General features: G+C 39.4%; 5 protein-coding genes across 8 annotated transcripts in view; 4 read left to right on the top strand and 1 right to left on the bottom strand.

The window, feature by feature from the left end:
- Positions 1-2,174: 2,174 nt before the first annotated feature.
- LOC102191966 (kinesin-like protein KIF20A) lies at positions 2,175-8,822 on the top strand. 4 transcript variants are annotated; one of them, XM_005744865.1, is made up of 19 exons: positions 2,190-2,246; positions 2,376-2,504; positions 2,663-2,758; positions 3,118-3,237; positions 3,321-3,459; positions 3,537-3,721; positions 3,825-3,912; positions 3,993-4,169; positions 4,259-4,370; positions 4,445-4,507; positions 5,549-5,695; positions 5,911-6,070; positions 6,143-6,322; positions 6,529-6,668; positions 6,783-6,948; positions 7,168-7,291; positions 7,951-8,021; positions 8,107-8,226; positions 8,426-8,822. In XM_005744865.1, exons 2-19 carry the CDS (start codon positions 2,403-2,405, stop codon positions 8,639-8,641), a joined length of 2,406 nt encoding a protein of 801 aa, XP_005744922.1. In that variant the 5' UTR covers positions 2,190-2,246; positions 2,376-2,402; the 3' UTR covers positions 8,642-8,822. The 4 variants fall into 4 exon arrangements, with proteins under 4 accessions (XP_005744923.1, XP_005744921.1, XP_005744924.1 ...); XM_005744866.1 differs by lacking the exon at positions 2,376-2,504 and having other exon boundaries at positions 2,175-2,246; XM_005744864.2 differs by having other exon boundaries at positions 2,178-2,504.
- Positions 8,823-9,367: 545 nt separating this feature from the next.
- On the top strand, positions 9,368-13,222 carry rgs9bp (regulator of G protein signaling 9 binding protein). The gene is made up of 3 exons (XM_005744868.2): positions 9,368-9,898; positions 11,247-11,553; positions 12,289-13,222. The coding sequence occupies exons 1-3, from the start codon at positions 9,803-9,805 to the stop codon at positions 12,660-12,662; spliced, it is 777 nt and encodes a 258-aa protein (XP_005744925.1). The 5' UTR covers positions 9,368-9,802; the 3' UTR covers positions 12,663-13,222.
- Positions 13,223-13,739: 517 nt separating this feature from the next.
- Positions 13,740-19,369, top strand: mcur1 (mitochondrial calcium uniporter regulator 1). The gene is made up of 9 exons (XM_005744869.1): positions 13,740-14,123; positions 15,963-16,058; positions 16,162-16,265; positions 17,771-17,872; positions 18,075-18,116; positions 18,265-18,336; positions 18,568-18,621; positions 18,747-18,861; positions 18,970-19,369. Exons 1-9 carry the CDS (start codon positions 13,871-13,873, stop codon positions 19,023-19,025), a joined length of 894 nt encoding a protein of 297 aa, XP_005744926.1. The 5' UTR covers positions 13,740-13,870; the 3' UTR covers positions 19,026-19,369.
- A 713-nt stretch (positions 19,370-20,082) lies between these two features.
- Positions 20,083-23,137, top strand: dph2 (diphthamide biosynthesis 2). Its single transcript, XM_005744871.1, has 7 exons — positions 20,083-20,179; positions 20,440-20,596; positions 20,789-20,901; positions 21,233-21,453; positions 21,592-22,281; positions 22,573-22,755; positions 22,879-23,137. The coding sequence occupies exons 1-7, from the start codon at positions 20,169-20,171 to the stop codon at positions 23,004-23,006; spliced, it is 1,503 nt and encodes a 500-aa protein (XP_005744928.1). The 5' UTR covers positions 20,083-20,168; the 3' UTR covers positions 23,007-23,137.
- Positions 23,138-23,560: 423 nt separating this feature from the next.
- ncf2 (neutrophil cytosolic factor 2) overlaps positions 23,561-26,802 on the bottom strand; it is a 4,681-nt gene continuing 1,439 nt past the window's right edge. Inside the window, exons 6-15 of the mRNA XM_005744870.2 lie at positions 26,663-26,722; positions 26,498-26,541; positions 25,634-25,775; positions 25,406-25,471; positions 25,197-25,251; positions 25,051-25,094; positions 24,813-24,961; positions 24,621-24,732; positions 24,381-24,477; positions 23,561-24,289 (exon numbers count right to left, since the gene is read on the bottom strand). Coding sequence (XP_005744927.1) covers positions 24,198-24,289; positions 24,381-24,477; positions 24,621-24,732; positions 24,813-24,961; positions 25,051-25,094; positions 25,197-25,251; positions 25,406-25,471; positions 25,634-25,775; positions 26,498-26,541; positions 26,663-26,722 — 861 coding nt within the window. The 3' untranslated portion in view covers positions 23,561-24,197. The remainder of the gene's footprint in view (positions 24,290-24,380; positions 24,478-24,620; positions 24,733-24,812; positions 24,962-25,050; positions 25,095-25,196; positions 25,252-25,405; positions 25,472-25,633; positions 25,776-26,497; positions 26,542-26,662; positions 26,723-26,802) is intronic.

Raw genomic sequence — 26,802 nt, forward strand, 5'->3', positions numbered from 1 at the left:
TCTTGTTTCCTGTTTTATTGTGAAGGTCTGCGTCTCATGTGAGTGTGTTCAGTTTTACCTCTGTCTCATTGTGTTGATTACTCCCAGCTGTGTTCCCCACCTGTGTTTCTCTGTGGCTGGCTGTGTCCCAATTCAGAGTCTGCAGGCTTGACGTAGGCATTTTAAGTGCGGTTACGTCACCGCCACGCGACGACGGCTGTCCCAATTTGAAGTGTACTTCAAATGCATACTCCTATAACAAAGTATTACATACATAAATGCCGATATGCTAAATCCCCCCCTTCATGGCCTGCTCTTAAAAACGAACTCTCCCTGTTCCGTAAATCTCTTAAGCTAATAAATAAGCCCCAAGCAATCAAATTGCATAGATTTTTAGAAGAGTTTGATTTTTCTTAGCCCCTTATTTAAGTTATGTGTCTTGTTTATGGAACCTCACTTTTAGAGATTTTATGATCCCCCTTGTCTCGTTTATTTCTGTTCCTTGTTTTTCTTTTTTTTCTCATTCTTTTTTTATTGTTATTTATTTTTGTATTGGTTATTCATCTTTTATATTATTATTATGTAGATGTGTGTATATAGATGTGTACGTATGCATGTGTATATGCATAATATATATATGTGTGTGTGTGTATATATATGTGTATGTGTATATATGTATGTTTACTTTCAGTTATTGTCGATTTCATTGTGGTGTACAGGAGGTGTGATTCTGTTCTGATTGATTCAATATGTGGCTTGTCTCTTTGAGATTGTCATTATTATTGTTCTAAATAAAGTTCATTTAAAAAAAAAATGCATACTCCAAATGCGCCATCGATTTCCCCAAATATCAAGCGTGGTCCAGTGCACGCTTCGTGGTCCCATATATCCCACAATTCATAGCGCCTCAGATACTCAACTAATCAAAGTGATGTCATGACAAAAATGAATTTTTCTCCTTCATTTCTGTCAAACAATGCTGTATGTAACGTGTCTCGCGTTAGTATCATGGTTGCTAGACAAACTGAACAGCGCGACAAAGCGTATACCGTCCCATTTCACAAGCCTCTCACTTCCGCACTTCTCGTACACATAGTACGCACCGTACGTAGTACGCGTAGTGCGCGTACTTCAAGCATGCAGCCCTTGAAGTTCTCCAGAGACCTGGTAATGAACTAATCATTTGATTCAGGTGTGTTGACCCAGGGTGAGGTCTAAAACCTCCAGGACACCGGCTCTCAAGGCCTGGAGTTCCCTACCTCTGCATTAGGGCCTATATATAGGCAGTGCAAAATTTTGTACTGGGTTTCTCCCTGGCGGTTGCAAGTGAAAGTAAACCTAACTATGCTAATAGTTCCTTTCGATTCCTCCTCAGTATATTGATTATTAAGATCTGCCTCCCATTTTTCAATAGCACTCAATGTACTGCTACTGTGAGCATAGAGTGATGAATAAAAAGCAGAAGTAAAATGAGTTCTGTATGTTTCCTTCATAAGAAATGTCTCCAGGTCATCATATATAGCTGTTTCTAAAAATTGTGACAACACAGTTATGAACCTGGAGAAAGCTAAAAAAAAATGTTCTGAAGAAAAGTTAAAATGTGACTTCAATTGTTGAAAGTTCACCAATGTGATGTTTTGATCAAGGTCGCTGATCATTTGTAACCTGTTGTTACGCCACATATCAAACAGACTGCAGTTTCTCAATAAAGGGGTTAAAAATAATGTGCCGTCTTCTCTATCCAACCTCTTACATATCTCCCACCAAACCCTAATTATGTTATAGTATTTGGGTTATTCTTAATCTCTGTTTGTAATTTCGTTTTGTCCCAGACAACTAAACTCCAAAGTGAAGGTGGCTTAATTTTTAAGTTTATTTTGCGTAAACCTGAGCAAAAATAAGATTGGTTTAATCCTACAGACTGTGCTTGTGAAACTGGCTGCAGATCTAAACCACAGTGAACACTGGTGGGTTAGACTGCGCTCTCCAACATCATAATCAAATCAAACCAATAAGGAAATCTATGTTTGGAAGAATCCTCAAAAACTAAAACGGTTCTATTTTGTCTTACTTGCTTGTTTGCTTGCTTGTTAACTTTTTCAATATGTCACCTTTTTGTACAGTGACACATTCATCAAATGAGAATCTGACACACAGGGCACTCCAAGCTGGTTGGACATATTGATGACTTGCTTGAACTCACATCTGCTTCCAATTAGCAGTGATTAGAAGCTTTCCCTTGATTCTCAGTGGAGGAAAACCAGCAGGTCTACTGGCTCTTGTTAAGTTATTTCAAACCTACAGTAGTCAGTGACTGTTAAATCAGCTTTAGTGCTGATATCTTACACTCAATCTCATGTATGAATTTAACAAATAACTATTACTTCTTTTTGTAGTTGTTGTTTGAGCTAATTTACTTGAAGATGAGTAAAGTTAGTGAAATGATTCAGGAAAACAGTGTTTGTATGCAGTCTGTTGACATGGACTTGACTTGTCTTCCTCCCGGCAACACGTCCCTGCAACAGGTAATGTTTATTTGTGTTTGTTTGTGTTTTTAATGCATAACCATTACTGCCAATTCTTCGCTTATTTGGGGTGTCTGTCCCAGTAACTGAATGGAGGGACTGGAAGAAACGGTTTAAACTCAGCTCCTCTGCTTTGATTTGTCTTTTTCTGTTGTTAGACTGATGCACCCAGTGCAGCTGAACAGCAGACAATGAGCGTTTATCTCAGAGTGAGGCCTTTCTCTAAAGAGGAGCTCTCTAACAATGAGGATCAGGTACACTCGAACATGCTGGGATGACCAATAAGGAAAAAACAGTGTGTATCGTCTCTGCTTTCTTCTGCAAGTGTTGTAGCTCATCTGCACATTTCCATGAATATAAGGGACTGGAACATTTCGTATTAAAACACAAGAGGTCCCCCCCCCCCCCCTTGGATTAGATGATCTTGTAGCCTAATACTATTTAAGAGCAGTTGTCTTGCATTCAAAATAAAACTAATGGAAAGAGCACCTGATTTAAGACACAGTTGCCACTTTTGCGCCAACATAGTGCCCATGCCAGTTCTGACTTTCACCTGTTATGAGATAGTTTGATTTACAAAGACTGTTAAACACTTTGTTTTCCCATCTCTCAGGCTTGTGTTGTGATTGAAAACAGCCAGACGGTGACACTGAATGCACCAAAAGGTTCTGCCACCATCAAGAGCCGTGAGAAAGGAATTGGCATGTCACTCCACAAATTTTATTTTTCACAGGTCAGTAACATTTGAAATGACCCATTTTCTCCCCCCTTTCTATGTCAGTAATTGTCGACTTTTTATCTTCTGTTGCCTTTTAGATTTTTGGGCCTGACACAACACAGGCTGAGCTGTTTGAGAACACAGTCAAAAGCCAAATGAGTGATTTCTTGGATGGGAAGAACGCACTGATATTCAGCTATGGTGTAACCAATGCTGGGAAAACCTTCACAATCCAAGGTACGGACAGAAGCACAATATCCTTGTGAAGTTCAAGTCGTGCAAAGTTCTTCTGGTAATGTTTTGAAGTCCTGCAGGATCTCCAAAAGAGCCAGGGATACTGCCTCGAGTGCTGGAAAGCACTTTTCAGTACATTGGAGAACATCAGTATCCGGGAATGGACCTGAAGCCCTACCTCAGGAATGGTGTGCAGTCTCTGGATTTTCACCAAGTAAAGCAGGAAAGAATCACTAAAGCTGCCATTTTTGCTTCATTTAAAGAAGTAAGGACTCAGTTCTGTCAAATGTATTCCAGAAAAGAGAAGATGGTAATAAAGCACTTGAGTGTAGTGCTGTTTACATTCGTATGTCTCTCATCTGGTCTAGGAGTGTGATTCTCTCAGAGGCAGTGGTTGTCTAGAGTCTTGTTCGCCCAGCCGTCTTTCATCCTCTTCTGCATCTTCAACTCAAACGGGTACTACTCATTAGAATAGTGATTATTGTTGTGGCTTCTTATTATTTCTATATTTACGGTCTTCTGTGCTCCTACTTTAGTGCTGACCAGCAACCAGGCAGAAGCAAATGACAGCCAGTTTGCCTTATGGGTGGCTTTCTTTGAAATCTACAATGAGTATGTGTACGATCTTCTCCAGCCATCTTTGTGCTCCAAATCCAAGAAACGTGCCTGTCTCCGTGTATGCGATGATGGAGCTGGAAATGCTTATGTTAAAGGTGTGGAAATGACCTTGGCTTATGTTCTTAAATTATCAGGTGAATGTTAGCATTAATGATTAAAGGAAAAACATTTGTTTTGATTTCAGACCTCATTTGGATCAACATTCATAACCTGGGTGAAGCCTCCAAGCTGCTACACTTTGGGAATAAAAACAGAAGTGCTGCAGCCACAAAGATGAACCACTCATCTAGCCGAAGGTAAAACCAGTTAAGTTTATCATGGATGTGGTGTTAAACAACCTGTTCAAAACTCACACAGGCTTTCCTTACAGCCACAGCATATTTACAATGAAGATACTGAGGATCAATGGAGGGACAGCTGAAAGGGTCTCTGAGTAAGTATATGAAAGTAGAAGTTAACTTTAACCTGCTCAGAAAACTTGTGTATTGTAAAGGATTTTGTAACATTGCAAAAGTCCGTCCGTCCGTGACTGAGATAAAAGATGGGGGGGGGGGATTAAAAAGACAATAAGCAATTTAATATAAAGATGAAAAATAATTGACTCAAAATTAAACAAATGTGTAATGCTAAATAGGAAAAAAATTTTAAGGCAAATGAAGCATACTAGCAATCTAAAATGGCAATCAATAAATGTAAAGTGTACTTAATAATATTTTTTGCAACTAATTTCTCAAGTTGAAAATCATGCTAAAAATCCCTACTAACAATCATGGTTCCATCTCAGTTCATCAATATTTAAAACGGTGGTTGTCCTCCTAAAAGTACTAAAATGCATTATTGCTGCAGTAAAGCTAATGAAGATCATATTTAAATCAAAAATGTAATCTAGTACAGTGAAAAACACAAGTTTTGCACTTGGACAGAGTGTCTGATATCTTGATACATGCTCAATCATCCAGGTAAGTAAATCCCAAAGAGTTGACTTTAAACAATAGTGGGCTAGGCCGCTTCAGCTATTGTGCAAATGTATTGTTTATAAGATTGCAGTCAGCTGAGACTGAAGAAGTCACTTGGATCAGTGACTCCCACTAAAAACGTTACGTCCAGATGAACAGAATGAAGTCTTTGGGAATGGTATCCAATACTTATAGTATCGAAAATAATAGTGCAGTAAAAAATGGAATATTGTGTCAACGTGATATTTATCTTGCATCTTTGCTATAGAAGTGCTTCTCATAGTGGTTTTTGGGATCATGTTTTAAATCTTAAACTAAAATGGTTCTTCAAGTACAGGAAAATAAAATGGATCACATGAAATGAGTTTCCCTAAGGGAATGTTTTGGGGCCTTCAGCGGGAGTTATTAGGTGAGAACTCTGATTCATTGCTGGGACTGAGGCACTAACATGTCCACCTTTTTTTGTAAACATAAATTGTGAAACTATGATTCTTCTGTTTGTGTTTTTTCTCTCGCAGGTTCTCTCTCTGTGATCTGGCCGGCTCAGAAAGATGCAACAAAACAAAGACTTTTGGAGAGAGGCTTAAGGAGGCGGGTAACATTAATAATTCCCTGCTTATTTTGGGGAAGTGTATCACTGCGCTCCGCAACAGTGGGCCTGACAGGTACAGTGAGACTATCGCCACCAGAGCAAACATGAGTGTTGACACAAAATGCTAAAGCTTTTGTTTGGTTTTAAGTAATGTAACTTTTGTCACATCTTGTCCTCGTTAGCGTTATTGTATGTTGGTTATGGTGTTGGCGAAGGAATAAATGAACCTTCATGTCGGATGGTTGTGTTTTTAAACCTTTTGCATGCTTTTATGTTGTCATCTATCAGAACGAGGAGCATCCCCTTCCGAGAAAGCAAGCTCACCAAGCTGTTCCAGGCTTTCTTCTGCGGGAAGGGAAGACCCTCCATGATTGTCAACATTAACCAGTGTGCTTCCACCTATGACGAGACTCTCCATGTCATGAAGTTCTCAGCTGTTGCCAAACAGGTTAGCCCGAGTTCAAAATGCAGAAAAGGCCTTGGTGACGTGAAGCACTGATCTCAGCTCTGATTTGTGTAGGTGGTGCAGGTGATCCCAGATAAGGCTCTAGAATCTCTGGCTCCTCGTCTCGTAGGTCATGATGGCAAGCCCCTGCTGAGCAACGGGGTGTTTGACAGCAACGTCCTGGAGAGTTACCTGTCTGAAGATGAGCTGCTTGATGAAGAAGAGGAGGCTGACATGTCTTTGTTGCCACAGAGTGTAAAAAAAAAAAGTCTTCCATTAAACACTGATTTAGCTGAAAGCATGCCCTATGCCCAACTGTAGCTTGAAAGTAGCAGCAGCATGCCTATACTCACGTTCTTGAAAGATAATGGCTAAGATAATAGAAATTTATTTATTTTTTTGGTCTCATTTCTAATATTAACGTTCATTTGTTTCAATCTTTTATTTTTATTTTTTTATAGGAACTTTTGAATGTGGTTGAGAACTTAAGAACAAAGCTACTGGCTGAGCGAAGAAAAAACCTGCTGCAAGAAATCGAAATTCGCAAAGAAATGGGAGACGCCATGTTGCAGCAGCTGATGGAAAGTGAAGAACTCCGCAAGTATGTGCAGTTTTGCAAAAGCGGGCCAGCGATCTTCCATAAATGTGTATGCTGTTGGTAGTGATTTCAGGTGAAGTTGATTATTTTCCAATATTATCTTCTGCAACTGTGAAGTCGTCAGATCGAAGAGCTGAAGGAGAGCTACCGGGATAAACTGGAAAACACATTTGAGATGTACAAGGATGCTATTAAAGAACATGCTTATCACAGCGCTATGACCAATCTGGAGGATAACTATGTACCGCTCGATGAGTTCACTGCAGAACAGGAGAAAGTGGAGGTATGTTTCAGTTGGCTGTTGAAATATCCCGTCTAAACTTTTTCCCAGGGTCTTGCTAAATTCACTTGTGTACTGATGTAAGGGAATCTTGAATAAAAGATTTGTCAAACAATGGATCAATCGGTAAACTGCACATTAGCTATGCTGACAATTTAAGTAGCCAACACCCTGAGATACTGATGATGAACACAACAGCTTTGACTCTTCTTGACTGTGTAGGCCCTCAGGCGTAAAGTGTCAGAGTTGGAGGCCTTGACTTCGAGGACCGGTGTAGTTCCTGCTGCTCCAACCGTGGATCAATCGAGCCAGACTGAACCACTGAGTATATGGGCAGGAGAAGCAGGTTGGTCCAGTTAATGGGTTTTTTGTCTTGTTTCATAGATGTGAATTTTCCTTTGGATGGTGGCACACATTTCTCAGCGTTGCTCTACTTTGTACACCATCACAGGACATGTAAAACAATCAAGACTTGAGTAGAGTTTTACTTTTAGACTTTTTACTTTTTTAAACTTCCTTGACATAACAATAGGAACTTACTGAGAAAGTTGACAAATGCAATGATTTTTGAGAAATGTAGTGCCTCAAGGTTTTAGAGACTGATGAAATTATTTAGTAGTTTTAAGTATATTTATGAATAAGGACTATTTTAAATTTTCGAAAGGATTAAAAAAAGAACCCCTTCCAAAATACAAAACTTGAATCCGTTCAATTTTCTTTTTATAGCGCAAAATCTCAACAGTCACCTCGAGGCGGGTTATATTGAAAGGTTGAGACCCCACAAGAATGCAGAGAAAACCCCAATAATTAGATGACCCTCTATGAGCAAGCACTTGGGAACAGTGGGAAGAAAAACTTCCGTTTAATGGGAAAGTGGTTTCCTTGATTTTAAATTTTAAGTTTCGTGCTCTTCATTTGTTGTAATTTTCATTTGCAATTAAGTTTTAGCTTTTTCATCATGAGGCCAGCATTTATTAAAACGGCAGCAAATTAAATCCTACACAGGAGATGATCGATACAGGTGCCTACACAGAGAGAAATGTGCCATAGAGCGGATGTGTGAGGATAAACAACAGGTAACAAGGACAAAACTTTCCAGTTAAACACTGGCTCTGATTGGCTATGTAATTATGTGTGTGTGTGTTGATGTTTGCTCGTCAGCTAATTTTGTCGCTGGAGAAAAGGCTGATGGAGCTTAATGAAACGCTACAGAAGGTCAGAGATGGTTTTATGGAGAAATCAGCTGATCTTGAGGCTCTGCAGAGGACTGCTGATGATCAGGTGAGATGATGCACAGCAGGAGTACACAACATGTTCTTGCTACCAAGGGTGGCACAACCAGATATTAGATTGATGGAGCAATTACTTTCTTACACATGACCAGAAAAATTAAAAAAGGAGAAATCAAGAAGCAGCAAATACTTTTCTCACAGCACAAATAATGCCTGTCTATATCATATGACATTATTTACTTTTAAAGAAAAAATCCATGGAAGAGATCCTACAGCAAAATGTGGAAAAAGACAAGGAGATTGTCTCGCTGAAGGCAGAAGTTGCCAAGCTCTCCCAGAAGTCCCCTGTGCAAGCAAAGACAAAGCGAGGCCTTCTCGCCAACATCAGGGAGGCTGTCACATCACCACGGAAGGGAACGTCTGCCCGAACACTGAGGAAAACGGGCAAGACTGTACACCATTGAAAGCCCAGTTGTTGTACAACAACTGCACTCACCCGGTTAGTGCATGAAAATGTCCTCCTTTCAACTGAGGAAAATTGAATTTGGTTTTTAAGAACTTCCTTCGGATTTGAAGAAAATCCCCTTTAACTGAGAATGAAATGTGTATTTTTGTGTGCGTGTCTTGTGCTATAGTTTGTTTGTTTTTTTTGTTTTTTAATAAAATAAAATTGTACACTTAATGCTTTACATATGAAGATGCACAGAAAATCTAAGCAATCTCCGAAGGCTTCGTTTCAAAGCTCATTGGTGTAATGTGAGTTCATGCTCGCCGTATATGTGCTGTCTTTTTATTTGGTCTATAGACTTTTTCCACATGAAAAAGCTCCTTCTGCATCCACTGCTATAGAAATATAACCTGCTTCTTCTAAGCATGCATTCAGTACATGGAGCTGTTCAAAATAAGGCCATCCATTTTCCAGAGCCTTCAGGGGAACGTAAACCACAAAGAACCTTGATAGGACAAAGCAATCATCTACAACTTTCAATACTCTTAAGTGCATCAGTGTGCTTTCTAATCTGCTTATTAGTTTATCTTTACACAAAGTCAATTCAAATCTTTAATTCTCACCTAGTGCAATGTACAACAAATTTCCAACATGCTAATAAAATATTTATGGAGTATATTGACCTTTACAGCTGAGTGAAGGAGGTGTAGCCACTGTGGTGTGCTTGAAGTAACAGAGCACAGCATCCTCAGTTAGTGAAGGGGCCATTGTGGTAGGCAGCCAGCTGCTCTCCTCTCTGGTATCGTTGATGGTTAATAAGATTAGCTGCCTGTCTTAGCCTGCGTCAGTGCAAAGGGGTCAATCACAGGATTAGCACCTTGCTTAACAGTTACATCATTTTATTATCATTTTTTTCATTTTTCTTCATTACTTTGACTTTTCCCCACTCCAGCATCCATAGCATGTTTAGGACCTGTAATTGCAATATAGTTGCTACAGGGGAATATTGTTGTGCATCATGCTGCCTTGGGACTGAGTTTGTCTCGACCCTCAGCCACTGAATGAAGAATCTTCCAGGGGAAGAAGAGGAGCAGTGGCAGCCAGGGAAGTAAAAGGTAGCCGGGCCAAACTCTTGTCTGCTGTGGCGGAGTCCTAGACTCTGGACAAGTCATCCCTCATGCCACTCGTAAATAACAAAGTGGGCAATGACTGCACAGTTGGCACAGACAAGACTTTGGCTGATGGGAAGGATCTGGTGGAATCTGTGATAAAGGTAAGTTGCTCCAAGTCTTCTCCTCTGGTCATAAAGAAAGCTCTGACCTCACTCTAGTCTCCTTTACATTTGTCTACTATGTTGTATTTGCATGTTTATGTACCAGTCTAATAGATTTGTGGACATGAATATGAAAAAATGGCTGGGAAGTTGATTTGTACACAGCAGTAATCTCCAGAATTTCATGTGAATACTTGGTATGTAAAGAGTTCAGTATTGCATGAGAATATAAAACGTATGGAAAAAATTTACTCCATTTGGTTTCAGTTCTATAGCCGTCGCCACGTAAACATTTTACACGCAGAGCATGCACAAAGGGGGGAAAGTAACATCCTTTATTCCCGACCCCTGTGGCTAAAAGTGCACTCTCACTGAAAAGAATTTCTTGGTCCACTGAGTCTGTGCGACTCTCCTGCGTTAGATAATGCCGTGGACATGTTTGACATTTTCTCCCCATTAACATCAACTGTTTAATTTTAAAGTTATTTTTGTCAGTATGATAAAGGATGTTTGCACAATGGCAGTTTGCATCTTATTTTCCTTGTACCTAGAGGTCGATGGTAGTATTTCTACTCATTAATTGGTGTAAGCAGCCACAAATGAAGCGCAGAAAATGACAAGATGGTGTTAATATTTAATATAACCGATTTTCAAAGTAAACGTTACAATTTAAGAATGGTATAGCGCATCTGTGGATTTACCGTCACCAGTGCATGCTAGGAAAATGGGCCACTCAGAGTACACGAGGTTGCTTTGGCTTATCTAGAAATAGATCAATGTTAATGAGATTATTTCTAATATTTTTAATGAATGAAACCACCTGCTAATCTCTCTCTCCCCCCAAGGTTAAATGTATCGGCTGAAAGTAAATAATTCTTGCAGTATGATTTAGATCAGAAAACAAAACGTGTACGTTTTTCTGCACTTCAGTTACTGTTTCAAGCAGGTTAAGATGACTAATGTTCAGCTCGATCAGCTTTTTCCCCCAAACAGTTTTCTTTCAGTTTCGGTACTCTGATTTTTTTGTGTGTGTGTGTGTGTGTGTGTGTGTGTGTGTGTGTGTGTGTGTGTATATATATGTGTGTGTGCGTGGGTTGGTGAAGTGTTTAGCAGAGAATAGCTGTTCAGAAGGTTAATGATGTGCAATACCTAATTAAGATTAGTGGTCTAAATACAGCAGGTGATATGGACAGCAAGGGCATGTCCCTACTATGAAAAACAAAAAGCCCATTCCTCTTGCAAACTTGGAGTTTGGCCACCTTGGAAGGGAATTATCTGGAATACTTTTGTTTAACTAGGAGTTCCTGAGCTCTGCATATTACCGAGCACTGTCAAATCTTTGTTACAGGTGGTAGCATGCTACCGGCATTTGGCTGCATGTGTTGGTGGCTGCACAGACAGTTTGCAGCTGCGGGATGAGCTGAGACAAACGCGAGAAAAGGCCCTGAATTTGGCCGAGGCCATCCGTCTGCATCTGACCTCACATCTGCGGGACAAGAGCCTGCCTGAGGACCAGCGCAAGGAGATGGAGCTCCTCTGGGTGGCCTTCTCCTCCAGTCTAGAACTGCTCCATGTTGACATGTGCAAGGTTTTCAGCATGGGTGACAACTTCTCCCTAGCCAACACTGCTTCCTTGGTGCAGACTGGCCTACAAGGTAAATGCAAGCCTTTCACATACTGCTGCTACTAGATGCAAGCAGTGTTGTCAACTGAAATCGAACTTTAAGCAAAACTAAGAAAACCGCAAAATAACTGCACTACTTTAGTCTTCAGAGGTTGTTTTAGAGTGAATGCAGAGGAAACTCTATTATTGTATCTTGTAAGACTCAATGACTACACATGGAGGGGAAAGCTTTTTGGATTGTTATGTAAAGTATTTAGCTGTTTTTCATACTCTGCAGATAATATTTTATCAGAATTAATATGCTCAAATCTGCCAGTGTGCTAACATTTTAGAGTATCTCGTGTGAATGTCCTGTGGCATCAGTAAAGGTGAAATATTTGGACTCTAGCCCTGCATTTATTCAGTTTACTTTTTTTTTTTTCTGTTATCATTGATGGATATAAGTAAAGTGTGTGGAGCTGTGCTTGAGTTGGTCCATCACACTGATACACAATGTTTTCCCAACTTTTAAATGGACTGGTTCAGGTTTTATTGGCCCCCAGATGTTGGATGCTGCTGATTTATTTATTCCTCTGTAGTGCCACTGTGACAATATTACATTAGAATTTTTAAGCAATGAGGATTGCCATGAGATTTTGTTCAAATATTCACATTTCGTTTCCCCACATGATGAAGTGGAAAGCTTCTGCCACATTTTACAAATCCATTGTTGAGTTGTAAAAGCCAAAAGAAAATGGAAAGCTAAAATTTGTTTCTGGTAATGCAGGAGGAGGCAGTGAGGTAGCAGCTCGAGCACTCAGTTTGGCAGACTTGAAGCAGGAGCCTCCAACCCTTCCTGCTGGTCTTGAGAGTCGGGAACGGAGCACCATGGAGCAGGAAATCAGCCAAATCGACCACATGATTGATGACATGGAGAAAAAAGTAAATGTGTTGCGCTGGATGGTGGAGCCCCGGGGGCCACAATACGCTGACCCGCTCAGCAGCACCGAGAGCGCCTCCCTGGCTCTGCTCAGCATTGACGAGGAGCAGCCTGGACACAAGCCTCTATGCCAGCGCAGTTTGATCTTTGTGCTCTTATTGCTGTTTGCAGTTGTTTTGGTGGCAGCCACGTTATCTGTCTGTCTTGTCCTTTTCTCATGAACAAAACCTTAATTTTTATTTTTTATTTTTTTTGGTGCAACCTCAGAAATGCTCTAATACTGTAACACTGGCAAGCTTTGCAGGTACAGTAGTGTTCTTTTAACTATATTCTTTGCAATGATGAAAAGGTGACTTTTATTGTAAACCTTTATTAGTGCGTTCTACAAATACTGAAATTAATCTGGATGCAAACTTGTTTGCCATGTCTTGCAGTGAATCCAAGGCTGCCATATGCATTAAACAAATAAAGTACATGACTGCCTGTTATACAATAAAATTGTTTTATTTTACTAACAACTGTTTGAAAAGAAAATGGAGCCAACATTGTATTTTTTTTTCCTGACTAGCTTTTGATGCACAAAAGGAGCAATTCTACTTTTTTTTTCTTTTTTTTTCTAAGCAGCCAGAAAGGCACTTCCTATTCCTTATTGCAACTGAGAAGACATAGGTGCAAATGCTTCTTAATATAGGTGATCATGTATTTTCTATATAAAGTGCTGTAGAGAACTGATGATGTTTAGCACAGTTGCACAATATAAAAGTATCAACTTTGATATGAAACTGTCTTCTTGGGGTTTTGTTGTGTTTTTGTTCTGTAAATTATTACCTCAAAGCACAACTTTGGATCCAAAATCCTCTCAAGTCTTGCATAAGTTACTGCAGGCTGACAAGTCCCTAAAAGATGGCTGCAATACCATCTCACTCCTCTTAGGTTGGTTCAAAGCTATGACAAAACCGCTCAGCCACTGGAAATTATTTTCATATTCATGAAGGAAAAGTGTATAGACTACAGTATAGATAGCAGCAGATTCTCAGTCCAGTAAATCAAATCTGAAAGGTTGAAATATGAATCATCAAATATACAAACAAAAAATAGTACAATAGGAGCTTTATATTCATTCTGATGTATTAGTACTTATTAATTTATATTTTTCGGGTACTATACTGGTACTAATTGTACAGAAAATACCCATTATGACTTAGCACCTAATCAATTATGACAAAAGAGGTGTTTTATTTTGAAAGGCGTGACCGGTAGTTTGACAATTCTTTGTCAATTTCAATTGTAGTCCGGAGAACAGTAGGTGAAAGGGTCGATGCAGGCGTGACTGTGAAAATTTATCATCTGAGGCGCTTCACAGACGGAAGTACAGCCTTGGTAAAGAAAAAACAAAACTCGCTGTTAGTGGGACACACTCTCCTTGACGATGGTGCTTAAACAGTGCCAGTCTCGACTTAAACTTTTTAACTTTAACCACCCAGAAAAGTGGTATGATCCTCAAGACAGAGCTGGCATTTTTGTGCCTGCAGCGACATCGATTTTCGTCAGAGCCTCAGCGTGTTCTCAGTGTAATCTCACTCCGTCATTTAGCAAGTTTGAGAAGACACCGCTGAGATGGAGACGAGCTCCTGGAGTGAACATTACGCATTTGTCTGCTGCGACATGGATGTCCGTGAGAGGTAACAAACAGCGCTTACGCTTACAGTATCAAACAGTCTTTAACTGCATGTCTGCCACTTCAAACGTCGCCACGACCCATAAAAATGGCAGTTTTTAGCTGTGATGAGCTAGTTTACATAAAGTGCACAAGTGAACTGGAGCTTCGTTACTTCCAAAGACCACAATCATACGTCCTTCAAAACTAGTGATGCGCGAATCATGAACGAATCGTTCAATACTCGAAAATCACTTTACTGACTCATGAATCATGATTCACAAGCCCAACTGACTCACTGACTCATCCCTGTTGCTGTTAGCAGCAATGTATCTAGCTTATAATTAAAATTGTGGAGAAAAACACAACATCCACTATCATAACAAAAAATTTCAGCTCTGAACTGGAAGAAAAAACCCTGAGTATAAGCTCACATCAAGAAAATAGCTCCTCGGTTCACAGTAGCATCGCTCTGCTAACATGCTAACGGCACATTTGAGCTACTCACCCCCTCCCTCCTGTGCTGAATCGTAAGCGTAAGCGAATCACTCAGGACTCGCTCATCCCCTCCCTCCTGTGCTGAATCGTAAGCGAATCACTCAGGACTCGCTCACCCCCTCCCTCATGGCTCACAGCTTCTTCTTCTTCTTGGTTGGCAACCAATGTTAAGGCGCATTACCGCCCCCTGGCTCACAGCTCAGTGGACATTTAGATGAGAAAATATATATTTAACACATTTAAGGAAAATACTAATAAAATAAAATAAATGTTTATTAAGCAATTTTGATAGGAAATTGCTTAATTTTACAAATGTTTTTGCTCTATAAAATAGTTGTTTTCTTTTAGAATCATTCATCTTAGCAGTAGGATTTACATGAAAAGAGAAACAAATTAAGTTTGAGTGAAAATGTACATTTTTTTGCACTCTCTGGTCAACTGACACAGTGAATCAAATGACTCAAAATCGATTCACTTTGGTGAGTGACTCATTAAAACTCGATTCAGTAAAAAGAATCGAATTTACCATCACTATTCAAAACCCTCTCACGCGAGACTTTAAATGACTACAGGTACTGTGATTTTGTCATGGTAACTGAGTTACTGTAGCCCATGTGCATGTCAAAATAAAAGTCAACTTGTGGACTGTGATGGTGCTAAACTTTGGCTACCTCCATAATAATTAATTAGGGCTGCAAAATATAGATGTATGCAAATCGCATACATCTATATTTTACTCACAGAAAACACAGAAAACATATCAGATGTTTAAACCGAGATGTTTCAATATTTAATGGAAAATATTAACTCATTTTATGGCAGCAACACATCTAAAAAAAAACATGGGATAGTTCCCTGTGGGACTTGATGATGGAGGGTGAGTAATCCCCCCTCCCTGTCACTCCTTTCTGGACGCTGCTGTCTGTCCCTTGGATGTGGGTGCTTGATGATTTTGCTGCATGTGGCCACTGTGGTCACTGACCTGCTGCCTTGGCGGTGGTAGACAAGGGTGGCTTGGACATCTTCTGCATCTGGGGCTCTGCCAGGTGCTGGGTGGTTCTTGGGCACCATCATTATCAAGTACATTTACATAAGACACATATAATCACTTGCATTCTGTTTTTATTTACATTTTACACAGCATCCTAAATTTTTTGGAAATTGTGTGTGTGTGTGTGTGTGTGTGTGTGTGTGTGTGTGTGTGTGTGTGTGTGTGATTCCAAATGGAACGGTTCATTTCAGATAATAAATAGACTGAAAAAATCAAAAGCTACATACAGCAACCTAAACAAGATGTTAATATTTATGTGTATTCCAGTGTTGAGGTCATTCTAAAATGCTGTGTTTCTTAAAACCTCTGTCAAAGCTTTCCAGTATGATCTAAAACCAGACGTACCAAAGGCTGAAGGCCAGAAGCTGTTCTTTGATACGCATGCAGTGGTGCGACTCCTTGAGGAAAATGGTTAGTTGTTCGATTAAAAAAGCTACAGCATTATATTTCTTTTAAAATAGTAGGTTGCATTGATTTCGTTTATAAGAACATATTTTTTTTCTCTTATGAACAGGTTTCACTACATCTCAGTCTGAAGGCATGGTCAGCGTACTGGTGAAGATGACAAACTCTAACATGGATGTCATTTACAGTGACATGATAACCAAAGTGCAGCAGGTGAGACAGCAGTACAATAATGTGCACTGTGGGCAGGCGTTGGTTGTGTTTCCTCTGTGTGTTCACTCACAAGCCTTTGTCTCTGGTCCTGTAAAGTTCAGTGAACCAGGATCGCTGGGTTGGTCATTGTACTATGAAAACACTGACCTGTGTAGTTAAATACAAACAGTGCTTGTGTTCCTAGAAACCTTTGATGTTGGTGTCCGTGATGAGTTACTTTTGAAAATTCATGGCACTGGAATGTCTGATGAGAATAAGGCCGATCTGTGATACAGCTCTCCGTGATCACTCTTACTGGCTCTTTTAACAATGTTAAGACTGATAGTGATATGGGAATATCTTTTTTTTTCTTAATGTTAAAATTTACATCTTATTATAAAATATTGCTCAAAACCCCCCTTTTCTAGCTATAATATAATATAATATTCCACTTCTTATTAAGTCGGTATTAATGTTAAAAAAATTCCATAATCCATATATCGCTGGGATTTCCAAGTGGCAGCCACCATGACATCGCTTGTACATGATTAATAGTTCTTCCTGGACTTCATATCTAAAGGCCTTAGAGTGAGTTGACTGTGAGGCTGGACACTGAGGTAAGAGAAAAGGACTGGTATCATTTGGCTAAGCAGAGAGGTTAAGCTGGAAAGGATGTGCAGCAGGATGGAAGATGGAAGGAGTACTTTGAGAGCTGATGGAAGAAGGAAATGAAAGAGAGGGGAGGATGGATCAGGAAGTGGAGAAGGTTTAGTATGGTGGGTGTAGTTATGAAGATAATGAAGATTGGAGAAGTGGTAGGTCCAGATGACAAACCTGTGGAAATATGGAAATGTCTAGTAAAAGATGGCAGTGGACTTTATATCAAGGTTGTTTCACAATTTTGGAGAATGAAAGGGTCACGTGTTGAGCTCTACTAACTACAGAAGGATAGAGTTATTGATCCATACCATGAAGATATGGGAACGAGTTGTTGTAGTTATGTTAGGAAGAATAATAATTTGTTTGTGTTTTCCACTTGCACTGCAGTACTGCTTCATGCTGAGAAAGAGCACTACAGGTGTGATGTTTGCTTTGTTTTGATGGAGAAGTATAGAGGAGGAGGAGTTGCTGCACTTTTTTTGTGGATCTAGAGAAAGCATATGAGGACAAAAATAAGAGCTAAGTCTTGTTATAATTTAATATTTTACATCTTCTGGTATCCACCCATTTATCTTCACTAATTAAGGATTTCTATAGGTTAAACCACTCTTTGCTGTATGTGAATGCTTTGCTCTCCCAGAGCCTTGGTAAAGGCTATAAAGTGAAAGATCAAGGCTATCATATACTTCACATTACCATCTATGGTTTGATATCGGTGTGTTAATTAAATCCCCACCACATGCTGTGCCTGTCAAAGCCACAGCGGCAATAACTTTTCTAAAAGCTCTGAATTTAGTGTGTTCCACTCGCACTACAGTACTTTATTTTTATCGTGAACCCTCTAACGTTTTGTGCGATCTTGGCAGGAGATCATGTTGCAGCGTGTGATGTCTCAAATAGCCACTGTAAAGAAGGACATGGTGATCCTTGAGAAGAGCGAGTTCTCTGCTCTGCTGGCAGAAAATGAGGTAAATGGTTTTTTTCGGAGTTGTTTTAAGAAGAAAAATTATTTGTTCGATAAAGATCACTTACTGCAGTGACAGTGTATCACGTTTGACTTGATCGTTTCGTCTGTCAGTAGTAGAAACAGGGATGACTGCACAGTGTGTTTGTGCCAACGATTTCCTTCCACTTAATCTGACTGTGTCAGTGTTTTGCCCTTTCTCCCAGAAACTCAAGGTCCAGTTGCTCCAGCTCAAGGTCCAACTAGCTGTAAGTGATTACTGTGAATGTATTAACCTTCATGAATAGCATTTTCCCATTCCTTGATCGTATTTGATTTATCTTAACTTGGTTGAAATCTCCATTTAGAAAAATGTTTTGACTTTCTTTTGTGTGTCTCTTTTTTACAACGTTGCAGGATGAAATGAAAAAAGTGCAGTCAGACAATATGTTGGATATGAATTTGGAGAAAAGCCAAGTGAAAGAATTGGTACGTGTTTGAGGAGATCAGTTCAATTATTGTTTGGAAAAAAATGACTGAATTTAAAACTACACGACTTTATTGTTCCCACACGAAGTTCTGCCTATAATTATGTTTGCATTTTATGCCATGGTGTCACAGTTACACAAATATTGCCTGCATTTAGTTTTACATGTGCAAAGGAGCGTTTACCAATGTCGTATCACAAAAGGTGTCATGAAATCACATTTGTATTTTCAGAGAGCAGAGCATGAGAAGAAACTTCTAGAAACACGAACTGAGATTATGGAAATGGTTTGTATACATGCATTTAGTTTATAGCACACTGCATTCAGTCATTTGCTTCTATTCTCCATTAAAGGTTTTTAATGCTTGCTTTTAATTTATCATGGGTCTTTATTGCCTTGCCTTTTTTACAGACTGCAGAACAGGAGCGCTATTTGACTCAGACAAACATGAAAATAGACACAGAAGTGGCTGGATTGAAAACCATGTTGGAGTCTCATAAACTGGATACTATAAAATACCTTGCAGGTACGCGTGCATGCTAAATATGGATTGTAGTTACACTTTCTATCTTTTATTTTCTTACAGATACAGCTGGTACAAATAATTGCATGTGATATTTTTTTTCTCTTGCAGGTTCAGTGTTTACGTGCCTCACTGTGGTCTTGGGTTTTTATCGTGTTTGGATGTAATCAGGACTTTGATCATTGACTTTGATAATACTTGAATTGTCACTGCATCCTCTGAATGTGCTATGATTTGTTATTTCCCGGGCAGTGGTGATCTTTTTTACAAGTAGAACTTATGGAAGGACCAGCTCCTTCACCGATCACTCGTGGAAGTTATTTGATAAATACATTCATTCATCAAAAATTTCTACCGCACCACCCAGACAGTTTTTTGATTAAATTTTTATTGTCTTGTTTTATGGCTTCTGGAACCAAGTTGACAATTCACTTAGTAATTTTTTGTAATGTGTAATTACTGAAATTATGTATATATGTATCTGTATATGTGTATATGCCAGTCTTTAAATACTGGAGCAGCGGTCTCCAACCTTTTTTGCGCCACGGACAGGTTTATGCCCGACAGTATTTTCACGGACCGGCCTTTAAGGTGTCGCGGATAAATACAACAAAATAAAACTAGTACCGGTACCGAAAAACACACATGAAAAGACCCAGGAAAGCAGAGTTAACGATAAAAACAATAACAAAATAACGCTGAAAACCAATAAAAACCTTGAAAACCACACATTTCACACCTGAGCCTCAACTCTCGCGGCCCGGTACCAAACGACTCACGGACTCACGCTGTACTGGAGAGAACACAATATTAATACTGAGGCACAAAGATTTCTGTACTTTTTTTTTTTTTTTTTTGTCGTTTTCAGAAATATGTGAAAGATTCTGGGACAAATATTACGTGTTATTTAAATAAAATGTAATCAATAAATGTAAGATTGATCTAGCTGTTGTCTGTGAGGTTTGTGCTTTTAGTACAGGTGGGCAGTGAAGTGAAGGAAGCTTGAGCTGCTTTCCTTTCCATTTTCAAAATCTATCAATACTCCTTGAGCATTACAATAATGGGAAACCTATATGTCTGCAACTCAGTCATCTAGAATTGAGAGTTGTAGGAGTGATAGCAGAGAGATTTTTGATGAGGTTGTGAATACCGGACGAGCGAAACAAAAAGTATTTTCTTAATCGTGCCAGGCGAAGTTTATTTTGAAAAACATTTGACCCGGAAGTCATTCCCTCAGCAGAAGGGATGGAGTATCATATTGACACGTGTGTAGCTGTAAAGTGAACATTTATAAGTCCACAAGTAACTCCATGACTGAGTTGTGAGTATACGTTGTGTAGCCCTACAAATACACAACCTGACAGATTAGAAACAGCACTTAGTTTGTTTAGAGGCTCCGCGGACACCTATAGGGAATCTAGCTCCAGCTAAGCTAGCAGACAGCTAAACTACATTTTCCACACTATGTGCTGTTTTTCAGTGTTATGACTTTCGTTAACGTCTGTCAGATTTTCATTTAAAATATCTGGGTTGCTGAATCCAGTTTACTGTGTTTCTACACGCATTTCTACGGGTTCACAGCACAGACATGGCTGGTGCGTTTAGCAGCAGCTCGGAAACTGTAATTCAGCGTGTGGTGGGAGTTGCAGTGAAGACGAGCACACCTGCAGATGACCTGGAAAAGTTATATCAGATTAAAAAAACCTGCGACTTCATCAGTGAGCATCAGTTTGAAAAGGTAAGGAGGAGCAACATTTTACTTTCTTAGATGTCACTCACCTTTGTTTACAAAAGCATTTATGGCCTAGTAGCCAAATATTCTTAATATGTCTTGTTTTAATTAAAAGCAACTGCAGTTTAAAAATATAAAACAGTGCCTAATTTATACTTTATTTATTAATTATTATTACATTGGTTGCCGTGTGTGCAGGTAGCTCTGCAGTTTCCCGATGAGCTGTTGGTGGATTCAGTTGCAGTGGCAGAAGAGATCGAGAGAAACACTAATGCCAAGTCATACATTTTGGGTGATACATCCTATGGAAGGTAACACAGTAGATTTAAGAAATCATTGCTGTAATGCACTCATGCAACACTGTTTTTTTTTTTTAATGGTTTTGAGTCATCAAGTAAAGTTGGGTTTTAAAATTGGTGGCAGGTTGCATTCACTGATATTTTTGACAAAAACTTGTCAACATCTCCAGACCTGTCAGACTTTGAATTCAAAATCAAAATCAAGTACATGAGAATATTTACTGGGAGTTTTATTTTGATATAAAAGAAGCATTCGGTGTTATATAAAACAGTGTGCAAGGAAATTCCTCATCTAGTAAGGGTGTTAACTTATTTAACACTTTTGTTGAACTCTCATGTGCAGTTGCTGTGTGGATGAGGTCGCTGCAGAACACGTTGGCGCTGACTGCATTGTGCACTATGGCAGTGCTTGCCTTAGCCCATCCAGAAGGCTGCCCTTGTTATACATCTTTGAGCAAAGAGCAGTAGATGTGGAGAAGTGTGCCTCCTCCTTCAGAGAACTCTACCCTGACAGACACAGTCACATAATCATCCTCTATGATGTCAACTATGCTCATGCCATTAGTAAGTTCGCAGTCACCTTGAAAAGTTTGTGTGATCCTTCGAATTACTATGTCTCAACACAGATTTTTGTGTTTCGATCAGTCCCATCTGTCCACAGATATTTACCAGTATACATTTTTATTTTTTTTCCTCCCTCAGATGGTCTTTTGGCTCTACTGTCACCAGAGTATCCAAACCTTGTTGCATCTGAAATTGTTGTTGAAGGGGAGCAGTGTTACAGTCATGGGCAGATTAAAAGACAAGATGATGACGCCCGTCTCTCTGACCAAGACGATGGCCAGGTCATCTATCAGTTTGGACGTCAGTTCACCTTGAAAAGCCGTTTAAGGGTCATGGACTGCAGTATGTTTTATGTGGGCCAGGAGGGAGCGACCCTGCGAAACTTCATGATGACTTGGAATCGGTGCTCGTTTTGCTCTTTTGACCCTGTGACAGCGAAGGGGCAGGTCGAGTCTATAAGCATCAGCCGCGCTCTGATGAAGAGATACTATGCTATAGAAAGGGCCAAGGATGCCAATGTGGTCGGCATCCTGGTTGGGACTCTGGGGGTTGCCGATTACCTCTCTATCATTGAGCAGCTGAAAGAGACCATCAAGAGAGCTGGCAAGAAGAGCTACATGTTTGCCATGGGGAAGCTGAACGTACCCAAACTGGCAAACTTTCTTGAAATTGACATCTTTGTTTTAATTGCATGTCCAGAGAGCTCACTTTTGGACTCAAGGGGGTTTTTAAAACCTGTAGTGACGCCGTTTGAGATGGAGGTGGCCTGCAACAGGAAGAGGGAATGGTCAGAGGAATATGTCACAGACTTCCGACATCTCCTGCCAGGTGCGATTGGGAGTTTTTCACATCAGCTTTTCTTAAATGAACTCTCTTAAAGTTCTGTATTAATGTTAAGGATGTTAATGGTGTTGTCTATATGGCTTCGTAGTGTAGTGGTTTACGTGTTCTCCAAACAAGCAAAAGAGCCCAGGTTTAATCTAGAGAGTAGACGCAAATCTGCAAAATCAAACATGCGGCCATTACCTTTCAGGAAATGTTTCTATATGTCTGTTATCAGTAGTGTAATGTAGTTTCATTTTGCCACGTCTAACCTTTTTCTTCCCAAACTTGCTGTAGGTGGACAGAGTCACGTACCTTTGGCTGATCAGCAGGACGAGGAGGATGAAAGTGACGTTTCATTAATCACTGGTGCTCTGCGAAGCCACAATCTCCTGAGCAGTGAGCCTACAGAGCCGGCCTATGGGTCCTCTGTGGTCTTGAGGAACCAGACGCTGACCGTAGCAAACACAAACTCAGCTGGTATGACAGTGTGCTCCACCTAATCAACATGCGTGAATTCCTATACAAAAGTAGACACTTATGAATATGTTGTATTACACCACAAGTCTTTATTTATTCATTTTATTTATTTTTTTTTTCCAGCATCTTTTCTTGCAGGTCGAAGCTGGATCGGTTTAGAGCAGAAGCTGGGAGAGACACCTGTGGTGAAAGCAGTAGAGGGCAGGAGAGGCATAGCTATAGCCTACGAGGAGGAAGGAACATCGTCGTGATCATTTTTACCAATAATCCACAATGTCTTTGGTAAATTAATAAATAACCTATCAATGTACCAAATGTATAGCATATAAGCTGTATTTACTGGAAGAAGAAAGTGATTATTAAATGTTTTTTATTAACATCAGTACCAGGCGGTGGTAGTTTTAATACTGCATTACTTAAATTATAGGAATCTGTGATTCAGTGATTACAGTATTATGACATCATAACCAGACCAAAGGTTGTTACTCTGAACCAGGAAATGACTGAAATGTATTTTGAACTCTGAGTGTTAGAAAAAAATAGCCCAAGTGTCAGATGACCACTCATCTTAAATTATTCACGCAACTTGGAGGAAATTGGCCTTGTATGAAGTGGAAATGTATTAAGTATAAAAATGCACTTTTCAAATCTTATGACCTCTACGCTGACCCTGGGTTTGAGCTTTATAGCAGAAGGAAATTGTAACACTGCAAAGAAAAGAAAACAATTTGCTGAACGTATTAAAATATCCCACAGTTCATATTTTTCATTTTCTTTAGCAAAATAAGTAAAATGCATATTAACCTTTGCATTTCATGTGTTTATTTGCTTTACATTGTTAAATAAGAGTGTTGTGCAAAAGTGTGGAGCCGCCCCTCATTTCTGTATTTTACTAGGAAAATGAAGAATTATTGCTTAAGACCCCTTTAAGAAATTACAAGAAAGTCTGGCTCCTTAGAAAAAATAAGGGGTGTCTTAAGACTTTTGCACAACATTGTACACATAATGTTCTGGAGAATTAATGAAACTCACTCCATGCTGCAACATCCTACATACCTGTGATATCTGGACCAGGCCTGTCAGGATGACCTCAAAATAAATGCAGTCCTGTTTTTTATGTTTTTCTAATATAAAGTTTGATAGTAAGTCTTTATATAGTGCTCTTTTTAAATTGTTACATAATGAAGAAAGGTGAAATTCATATGAAGCCACATAAATGCAAAGATACAGACTTAAAATTTTTGACTAAAAGTCATTTAAATAATGTACATAAGTGGAAAATGTAACATTTTAAGCATTTATAATCAGCTATTGTAATAATCATATTTGGACTTGGTATATCAAAAGAAGTGGCACATTTTATCACCAAAGCAGACAACTTTTGAAAAGTTGTTAATCAGTGTTTTCAGCTTTTATAACAGATTAGCAAACCTGGCCATAAATCACTGGCCATTCGCAGGAACTTCTTCCACAAAGGATGCAGGGAATATCCCAGTATTCCCGTTACACTGCCCTTCCAACCAGTCTTGGTTAACTGAAGATGAACAAATTGTGAATTAGAATCATATATTCCATCAAATTGTAGAGTTTCTGTATGTTTGATGTATAAAAGAATGAAGCTTCACTTTTAGAGAGCAGTTTGATTTTATCCCCTTGCTGAAAATTCAGATCCTCGGGATTTGATGACTCGTAGGAGTGAAGTGCCACCAGGTGAATCTCCTCCTGAAATCCCCAAAGATCCACAATGGTTATCAGTGCAAAAACAAAAAGATACTAAAAGTACATCAGTATCGCTAATACTGGGAATATTGCTGTTGTTACTATAACAACAGCAATAACATGGCAATAGATGGTTGCTCTCTTACCTCCTTGGTGTTACACCACAAAGTGACACGCCCACCGCTGGCACGGCTCCACAGCTCCTCCATTTCTGTGTTGGCACTGATTACACTTTGTTCACTTGCCTCAGAGGTTAAACTAAACCCAGTAAAGGTATTCAGTTGTAAGTACAAACAATGCATACCAAACATTCTTGTTTTCTTAATTATGCACTCTACCTCAAGGTGATTGCAGAAGAAGGAAGATTCAGTTTCCTGCTGATTTTCCCAATCAGCATCGTGTAGGGTGACCCACACGGGACTGAGACGACAAAGTTGAAATTGAAATGCACTTTGACGATACATGAATTGTCTGTGGACTGTTTTTCCTGGAAATGATGAGAGGAAATAAAAGAACTTAAAATAACAGCCAGAATTAAACATCTCAGTACTTCTCATTTTCTTTGCGTTGGCATACCTGTCGCTGACGATTTCCACTAGTGACTTCACTTGGAGTAAGACCTTACATAAAGAAAATATGGAAAATTAGATTTTTCACATAAGGCTCAGATATCATTCGAAAATCCTCATTTAATTTTTGTATCCTGTACCAGAAAAGCCAACCTTGTATCCTTTCAGGTCTGGTGGGTGGCTGTCGGCTTGGAGGCGGAGTTATTCCCTGTTTATAGTTGTTCCCATTCAAAATAAAGAAAAGTAAAGACTGTGTTATTTTAAAAGCTTGGAAAGGAAACTACAATGTTTTAAGCGCTGACATTACCAGAGTCATTGATTATGACACCAACAATTGAGAATAATGACAAATAAATGCTTACCTTGTTTTTGTTAGAAGCTAAGGAGATTTCCAAACGTTCCAGATAGTTGTAAGGAACAAGCCCCCTCTGTGAAAGACATCACAGCCATGTTTACTCTCAGCAGACACCAGCAATGCATTAATTGTGTGATAAAAGTACATGATATGAATGCTGGCTTTAGTGCATAAAAACAACACAGTGTACTGGTGTTAAAATTTGTACAATAAGTGGCAGATGTGGAGATCTTACTCTTTCATTGAAGACCACATTTGCCCAGTTGTCAGCACCCTTCTGCAACACAAACACAATATTGCCCGGCACTACAGCCAGCTCATCACTGGTCTCAGGAATAAACTCAAAGAGCACAGTGTGCGGTTCTCCTTCCAACACCCTGTAAACACAAGAAATGTCCACATAGCATCAAGAGTGAATCCTCCCTTAGTTTTGCTGCAATAGGTGTAGGCTGCTGGGGGATTCCCATGATGCATTGAGTATTTCTTCTTCTCACTAACTATGTGTTAATGCACCTCTCTGCACTGAATCATACTTGTTATGAATCTCTGGCTCTCTTCCACAGCACGTCTTTTATCCTGTCTTCCTTCTCTCACCCCGCCCCTCCCTGAGCCTGGTTCTGCCGGAGGTTTCTTCCAGTTAAAAGGGAGTTTTTCCTTCCCACTGTCGCCAGAGTGCTTGTTCATAGGGGGTCATATGATTGTTGGGTTTTTCTCTGTATGTATTGTTGTAGGGTCTACCTTACAATATAAAACACATTGAGGTGACTGTTGTTGTGTAAAACTGAATGGAATTGAAGTGAAATTGAAGAGACATAAGACACAAAGGTTAAAGTTGCCACTATTCTGTGTAACGGTACATTTCTATTTTCAGGTTTTAATTATTAAACCTACACTCTGAGTCCCATTTTTCTCTTTGTGGAAAGCACAGTTTCATAGATATGTCTCATGCTTTCCCACATTTTGTATTTGTACGTTGTAAACATGTATAGTGGCGAATCCACATATCACAAAAACTTGCCACCTACAACATCATTAAATACTAAAATCATTTCTGTTTAAAGAGTTTCAAATCGGCATGGATCCAAAGTGACTATCATACCTCAGAACCTCAGGCTCTTTTGGACGAGTTGGACCATCTTGCACCTATCAAATTAAAAAAAAAACCACAGTCCATCACAGACATGGCAACACACAGGGGTATGTAAAGGTTCAGTCTATCATCAAACTGTAAAGTTTTTATAGCCAATAAAAGCCAGCGTGTCACCTGAGGCTGCAATGGGGCAAATCCAGAGAACTCATCTTGAGGAACAACAGAGGCAACAACCTGATGATAACGGGGGGAAAGTGGCTTATAGATATCACTCAACAATAATTTCTCCTCTATATATTTATATATATATATAT

Source organism: Pundamilia nyererei, unplaced genomic scaffold (assembly GCF_000239375.1).
Source record: "Pundamilia nyererei isolate P.nyererei 1_Seehausen unplaced genomic scaffold, PunNye1.0 scaffold00150, whole genome shotgun sequence".
NCBI lineage: Eukaryota > Metazoa > Chordata > Actinopteri > Cichliformes > Cichlidae > Pundamilia > Pundamilia nyererei.

Bases quoted from the DNA above. Each gene is read 5' to 3' on its own strand.
- LOC102191966 (XM_005744864.2), top strand. From the start codon at position 2,403: ATGAGTAAAGTTAGTGAAATGATTCAGGAAAACAGTGTTTGTATGCAG. The intron at 6,669-6,782 runs GTATGTGCAGTT...GCAACTGTGAAG, and splicing joins GAAAGTGAAGAACTCCGCAA to TCGTCAGATCGAAGAGCTGA. The intron at 6,949-7,167 runs GTATGTTTCAGT...TTGACTGTGTAG, and splicing joins CAGAACAGGAGAAAGTGGAG to GCCCTCAGGCGTAAAGTGTC.
- rgs9bp (XM_005744868.2), top strand. From the start codon at position 9,803: ATGCCACTCGTAAATAACAAAGTGGGCAATGACTGCACAGTTGGCACA. The intron at 9,899-11,246 runs GTAAGTTGCTCC...TCTTTGTTACAG, and splicing joins TGGTGGAATCTGTGATAAAG to GTGGTAGCATGCTACCGGCA. The intron at 11,554-12,288 runs GTAAATGCAAGC...CTGGTAATGCAG, and splicing joins GGTGCAGACTGGCCTACAAG to GAGGAGGCAGTGAGGTAGCA.
- mcur1 (XM_005744869.1), top strand. From the start codon at position 13,871: ATGGTGCTTAAACAGTGCCAGTCTCGACTTAAACTTTTTAACTTTAAC. The intron at 16,266-17,770 runs GTGAGACAGCAG...CGATCTTGGCAG, and splicing joins TGATAACCAAAGTGCAGCAG to GAGATCATGTTGCAGCGTGT. The intron at 18,862-18,969 runs GTACGCGTGCAT...TTTCTCTTGCAG, and splicing joins TACTATAAAATACCTTGCAG to GTTCAGTGTTTACGTGCCTC.
- dph2 (XM_005744871.1), top strand. The intron at 22,282-22,572 runs GTGCGATTGGGA...AACTTGCTGTAG, and splicing joins CTTCCGACATCTCCTGCCAG to GTGGACAGAGTCACGTACCT. The intron at 22,756-22,878 runs GTATGACAGTGT...TTTTTTTTCCAG, and splicing joins AGCAAACACAAACTCAGCTG to CATCTTTTCTTGCAGGTCGA.